At 40.3% G+C, this 5,932-nt stretch overlaps 1 protein-coding gene across 3 annotated transcripts; it reads right to left on the reverse strand.

Annotated features, from left to right (window-relative positions):
- Positions 1-906: 906 nt before the first annotated feature.
- Positions 907-5,174, reverse strand: LOC121689922. 3 transcript variants are annotated; one of them, XM_042070163.1, is made up of 8 exons: positions 4,962-5,174; positions 3,767-3,974; positions 3,415-3,563; positions 2,952-3,126; positions 2,685-2,866; positions 2,373-2,429; positions 1,868-2,078; positions 907-1,766 (listed from the first exon to the last, which is right to left on the reverse strand). In XM_042070163.1, exons 2-8 carry the CDS (start codon positions 3,879-3,881, stop codon positions 1,663-1,665), a joined length of 993 nt encoding a protein of 330 aa, XP_041926097.1. In that variant the 5' UTR covers positions 3,882-3,974; positions 4,962-5,174; the 3' UTR covers positions 907-1,662. The 3 variants fall into 3 exon arrangements, with proteins under 3 accessions (XP_041926097.1, XP_041926096.1, XP_041926098.1); XM_042070162.1 differs by lacking the exon at positions 4,962-5,174 and having other exon boundaries at positions 3,767-4,032; XM_042070164.1 differs by lacking the exon at positions 4,962-5,174 and having other exon boundaries at positions 2,952-3,142; positions 3,767-3,905.
- Between the last annotated feature and the right edge of the window lie 758 nt (positions 5,175-5,932).

Below are 5,932 nucleotides of genomic sequence, written 5' to 3' on the forward strand. Positions count from 1 at the left end.
TTGTAAAGGGTGGAAAATCACGAGGAGGAGGAATCTGTGTTTACATCCGTGACGAATGGTGCCGGGACACTGTCGTAGTATGCAAACACTGCTGACCACTGGTGGAGTTTATGATCATAAAGTGCCGTCCTTTTTACCTGCCAAGGGAAATTACTGCGATTCTGCTAGTCGCAGTATACATCCCGCCTACCAACAATAACAGCGATAGGAACACGGCTCTTAGTGAACTGTACCAGGCTGTCAGTGAACAACAGACGGTTTCACCATCTTCGCTGGAGATTTTAACCATGCAGACCTTAAAACTGTTTTTCCAAAGCTACACCAGCATGTTGATTTTCCAACAAGAGGAGACAACATCCTGGACCTGGTCTACACTACACACAAAGGAGCATACAAAGCCACCCCCCTCCCCCACATTGGACTTTCTGACCATATCACTGTTATGCTAATGCCCGCATACAGACAAAGAGTGAAAACAAACAAACCGGTTCGCAAGCAGGTAAAAGTGTGGCCTGAGGGAGCCTCTGATGCTCTTCAAGACTGTTTTGACACAACAAACTTACAACAATCAGACAGACATAGAGGAGTATACACTGTAACCTCTTACATCACAAAGTGCATTGATGATGTGACCCATACGAAAAAGAAATACATAAAACTTCTAAAAGGATGAATACAAAAGTCTTATACAAAACCCTTACTGCCAGAAACACATATGGCTATGAAGATCTTATGTGGCACATATCACAAAAGTGGCCCATTTCATATTTCCCTCATGTATGAATAAAGCACACATCTACATGAACTGACTAAGTAAATTATACAGTGACATATACTTTCAGTACATGAGAGATGTACATTTTAGAATATGTTATATAACGTTTTAGTATTATTCCTATATGATAAAACACCATTACAACCAGATTTGTGCATGTAACACACATGCAATGTATATAAAAACAACGCAGTCTTCATATGGTTTTGATAAGATTTTGATATTAGAAAGAAAAAGTATATATATGTTATACACATGTACACACTAATTTTTGTATATGTTTGTCTGACATATAATACATGCTTCTTATATGTGAAGTATATGTTTTTCATGAGTAATATTGTGTTGTTCCTATATGATAAACCACCATTACTGTTAGATTTGTGTATGTAACACAGATAAAATGTATATAGAAACTATGAAGTTTTTATATGGTTTTGATAAGATTTTGATATCTAAAAGGAAATTATATACGAGTAATACATATTTACAAACTGATGTTTCCTATATGTGTTGCATATATGTACAATATATGCTTTGTATGAGTATCATTGTGTGATTAAAGAGCAATACACACAGGGATTTTAACCAAATTTATTTGAAACCTCTACTGACAAATAGTTCCCTTGCACTTCCCTTGCACTTCTACTAACTGTATCTACTATTACTGATCCTATCAAAAACATGATGGTTAGGCATGTCGTTATGAAAAAAAACTTATTTTCAACATCAGTGGCAGACATTGCAGCTTTCTGCCATTCCCACAATTTAGGAGATAAAGTGCCATTTTAAGTGGTATAATGAACTCATTCATACTGTCCATAACTGTACGTAATATTTATGAACTGAACTGTGTTATTAAGAACAAAACGTACATTTCAATGTTCTCATTTCTGTTGCTTAACTTTATTCCGCATCTCTGTTATCTTCCCATTGATGCTGCTCCCTATCAAGGACAGAGGGGTACCCGGCCATCTCTCCAGAGTTGCATCTTTAACAAACAAACCCAAAGAATGCAAAAGTTAGTAGGCTATACTTGACATTCACAGCAGAGATCAGTATCATAACAGCTATTGATAACACTGAACCTACTGTAGATGGCATCAACTTTGGTCTTCTCAAGGGGGAGACGAGCCTCTCCCTTCCCCTTGTTGGTTCCCCGAAGATTACTGACTAGAAGCACTTCAGGGGGGAATACAGCTGTAAGCAGTTGTCTTACAAATGTTGTACATGAATTTGCATTAACTGCGTAAGCCCATGCAAGCTTATCCACCATGACACCACTGCCTTTGAAGATCTCAACCTTTAAAGGAAGAAAAATGTGTTAAACAAAGGACAGGTGTTAAACAAAGGGCTTAAAGATAAAATTTTAAATTACAACCCTATATGATTTTGTATACAAAATCAGAATGTATTGGCCTTTAAAAAGGGCTTCCACTAACACAACCTGGTTGTCTTATATAATGTGTTAATACTGGGCACAGAAAGAAAACACATAAAGAAGTGCACACACACTATACATACAGTATAATCACGATTGCCCTACACATTACAAGCATGCCTGACCATCTATATAATATTCATTAAGACAACTCACCTTTGATGGTGAAGAACTAGTTGTATCCATGTCTCCACTCCCAGCATCAATTGCCATCTGAGGAGGACATTAGTTAAACAGAAAACATCTGGTCAGTGCACATATTAATACATACTTTGGAGCCATAGACAAATGTATAAGCTTAGACTGTGTGCCAATGTGTCAATTATTCAATTGAATTTTCTGTAGTTCTTCTGTACAGCACAACAGATACTTACTGATATAGTTGGATAAATAAAGTATATCTGCCGAACTCATAACAAGCATCCCAAACAATTCTCTATCATGTATTAATTTCTAAAAAGAAATCACCTTTGATGACTGGGAGCTGGCTGAAGGTGAACTAGACTGTGTTGAAACAGTAGATGAGGGGCTGGAGGTGGGCTGAGTGAAATAGGGAAGACACTGTGAAGGACAGTCCTCTGATCCGGGCGTCCTGGGAGAGGCAGGCTGGCATATAATCTTCTTCATGCCAAAAATGAGTCCTGGCACATCTAGACACAATGACAGGAAAAATACAGGTAAACAGACTTAGCTATCACTGATCCTTCTACAACCAGTACATAATAAACAAGATACCTTGAAGAACCAAGTCTTTCCACTTTTGGCATTCTTTCTCCAAGTCTATGTTTTTCTGGGTCAAAGCAGAGACAGATTTTTTCAGGTTGTTGATCTCATCTGATGAAGTTTGTGGTATCCCACCATACATCTTCAGAAACTCCTTTGCAGGATCAGTCTGGGAGACTTTTAACCTCTGGTCAAAACAGAAGCTAGAATTAATTAAATAGAGGCTGCTGCAATAATAATTGCAACATGCACAACGGAATCAATAACTAACATGTAAATCATGTGAATCAAGAATGTACATCCGCATCAGCTTTGAAAAACTTCAATGACTGATAGTGAGTGTGCCACAAACACTCCACATGTATGTGCATAGCTTTAAAGTGCAAATGCGGTGTAAATCGATTCACTGGCCTGCTGGAGGTTCCCATTACTGGAATGACATGATCAAAATAATCTGATGACAAATTCACACTACCTTATCTGTTTGTTGAGGAACTTCCGTGTCTGTGTCGTCTGATTCTTCCCCATACTTCTTGGGGGGCACAGAGATCCTCTTTGTTTGTGGGGCTGGCTTATTGCTTTTTGTTAGCTCATTCAATTTTCGTGTGGCCTCATAACGAGAACCTACAGTAGAGAGGGAAAGACACGGACACAACATGATTTTACAATGACACCATGATAACGACATCTCTAAACTGTAAACTGCAAATCTATCTATGATGGCAGAATTGTATCATGGGTAGAATGACAAATGTCTATTAAAAATGTATATTAAAGAGAATAATGTGTATTTACACCTACTGATTAAATAATAGTCTGTATCTTACCAGTCACAAACTTCACATTAGCTGCATAATGAGGATAACCTCCTTGTGGCCTCTTCCCACGTCGCCACTCAACTGAAGCCAGATACAGGCTTAAAGGAAGCCCATCAGGGCCCATTTTTGTGTCATCATAGCGAATCACTTAACTTGCCCTTGTCATCTCCTTCTGACCACTGTACCACAGCAAACTTCCTGGCTGGTGTTTCTGCCACTAAAAGAATGGAGGAAAAATGAAGAAAGGATGTATGAATACAGTAGTACATATTTTATCACCATGTAACACTGCATTCACACCAATGCACAGGTAGTGCATGGTTTTGGTCTGTTTTCATCTACTTGTTATCAGATTAGGCCATTTACACCATGTAGTGTTCTGCACAGCAGAACAGCAAAGACCCCTTGAAATAGAAGAGTTCTATTTTTCTCTGCGTGTCCGCATGGGCTTTATAGACTTTAAACAAATTGATTTTTTTTTTTTAAAGTGGTTGATTTTCAGGGCACACAGACCTTTCAGTTGCCATTTCCTAAAACTAGATAAGAAATACTTGCCTACTGCTAGGCCACTTGTTGTTACCAGTACTACTAAGAAATTGGACTGTCGCTTAATGTGCCCCAAATATCAACAAACTTTTCTTTTATGAAGCGCTAGTAGGTGAATCTCTGTGCAAAGAGGATGAAAAGTCTCAGAATGTCGTTTGTCTCAGGATAGAACTTACGAGTTCTAAAGAAAATATCACCAAGAAAATGTGATACCTACTTCTGTTTTGACTAGGTTGTTTACAAGGTGTGACTGGTCAAGAAGACTGCATTGACAGCAAAACGGTGCAATTTGAGTGCAGCAGATTCTTAGCAGTGTTATCCTTCGTTTTGTAAGTCCTACTTTGCGATCCCGTTGGGTTACACGTGTACCCAAGATATCATGTGAAAGTGCCATTTCTGGTCTTTCAACAGTTGTCTTCTGTTAGTTGCTAGCACGCACGGAGATACAGTATCAAAGATTCTTAAGTTGTCTCTGGAGATATGCTAGCGGTTTTGAACATTACCCCCCACACACACCACCACCACCAACAACAACCAACTCTAGATCAGTTGCAGTGCCGTAATATTGGTCAAGTAGCCAACTTGCTCTTGCTTAAAAACTGATTACACGCGAATGAATGCAAAAACAGTATTACGAAATGTTTATTACACTCCTTACCTATTGTTTCTTCCATTATAAAAGTGATGTATGTTCTCGCTCACTCCTTGCTCCCTCTCCGGCCTCTCCTGACTCCACAACTTCTGTTTCGATTCGAACGTCGCAGCTGTCTCATTGGAAGATGGAGATCTCACGGTGTTTCGCGAGAGGCAGGGAGCAGGATTGAGCGCGCAGCGTCGCTAGTATCCTGAATCGCATTATTCACTGTGTTTTTAATTATGTTAAAAAGAAAACACTGCGAAAAAAATGGCTGAAAGAAAATATTCCTCGTCGCACCTTATCACGATGGAAAAAAAGGTTTGTATGCCTACTTAGCCTACTTTGGGTTTATCTAGCCGACAGCGTGAAGAGGACACTTGCTGCTATCAACACCCGTAAGGCAACAGGTCCAGACAACATTCCAGGTCGTGCGCTGAAGGACTGCGCAGGGGAGCTTAAGGATGTCTTCACAGACATCTTTAACACTTCCCTGAAGCAAGCCATCGTCCCATCATGTTTCAAAGCTGCCACCATCATACCTGTGCCGAAGAAAACTGCTCCATCCTGCTTCAATGACTACCGCCCTGTGGCACTGACACCCATCATCATGAAGTGCTTTGAGCGGCTTGTCATGTCACATATCAAATCCATTCTCCCCCCCACCCTGGACCCCTTCCAGTTTGCATACCGAGCCAAGCGGTCTACAGAGGATGCAATCTGCTCTGCCCTCCACCCAGCCCTCACCCACCTGGAAAAAAGAGACTCATATGTGAGATTGCTGTTTATAGACTTCAGCTCTGCATTCAACACCATAATACCACAACAACTCATCTGCAAACTTGACAAACTGGGACTCAGTACCTACCTCTGCAACTGGCTACTGGACTTCCTCTGTCAGAGGCCTCAAGTAGTACGTGTTGGCAACAATATCTCAAGCAGCATCACACTGAGCACGGGGGCCCCCCAAGGCTGCGTGCTCAGTCCGCTGCTCT

Source organism: Alosa sapidissima, chromosome 18 (genome assembly GCF_018492685.1).
Source record: "Alosa sapidissima isolate fAloSap1 chromosome 18, fAloSap1.pri, whole genome shotgun sequence".
In the NCBI taxonomy this organism is placed as follows: Eukaryota; Metazoa; Chordata; class Actinopteri; order Clupeiformes; family Clupeidae; genus Alosa; species Alosa sapidissima.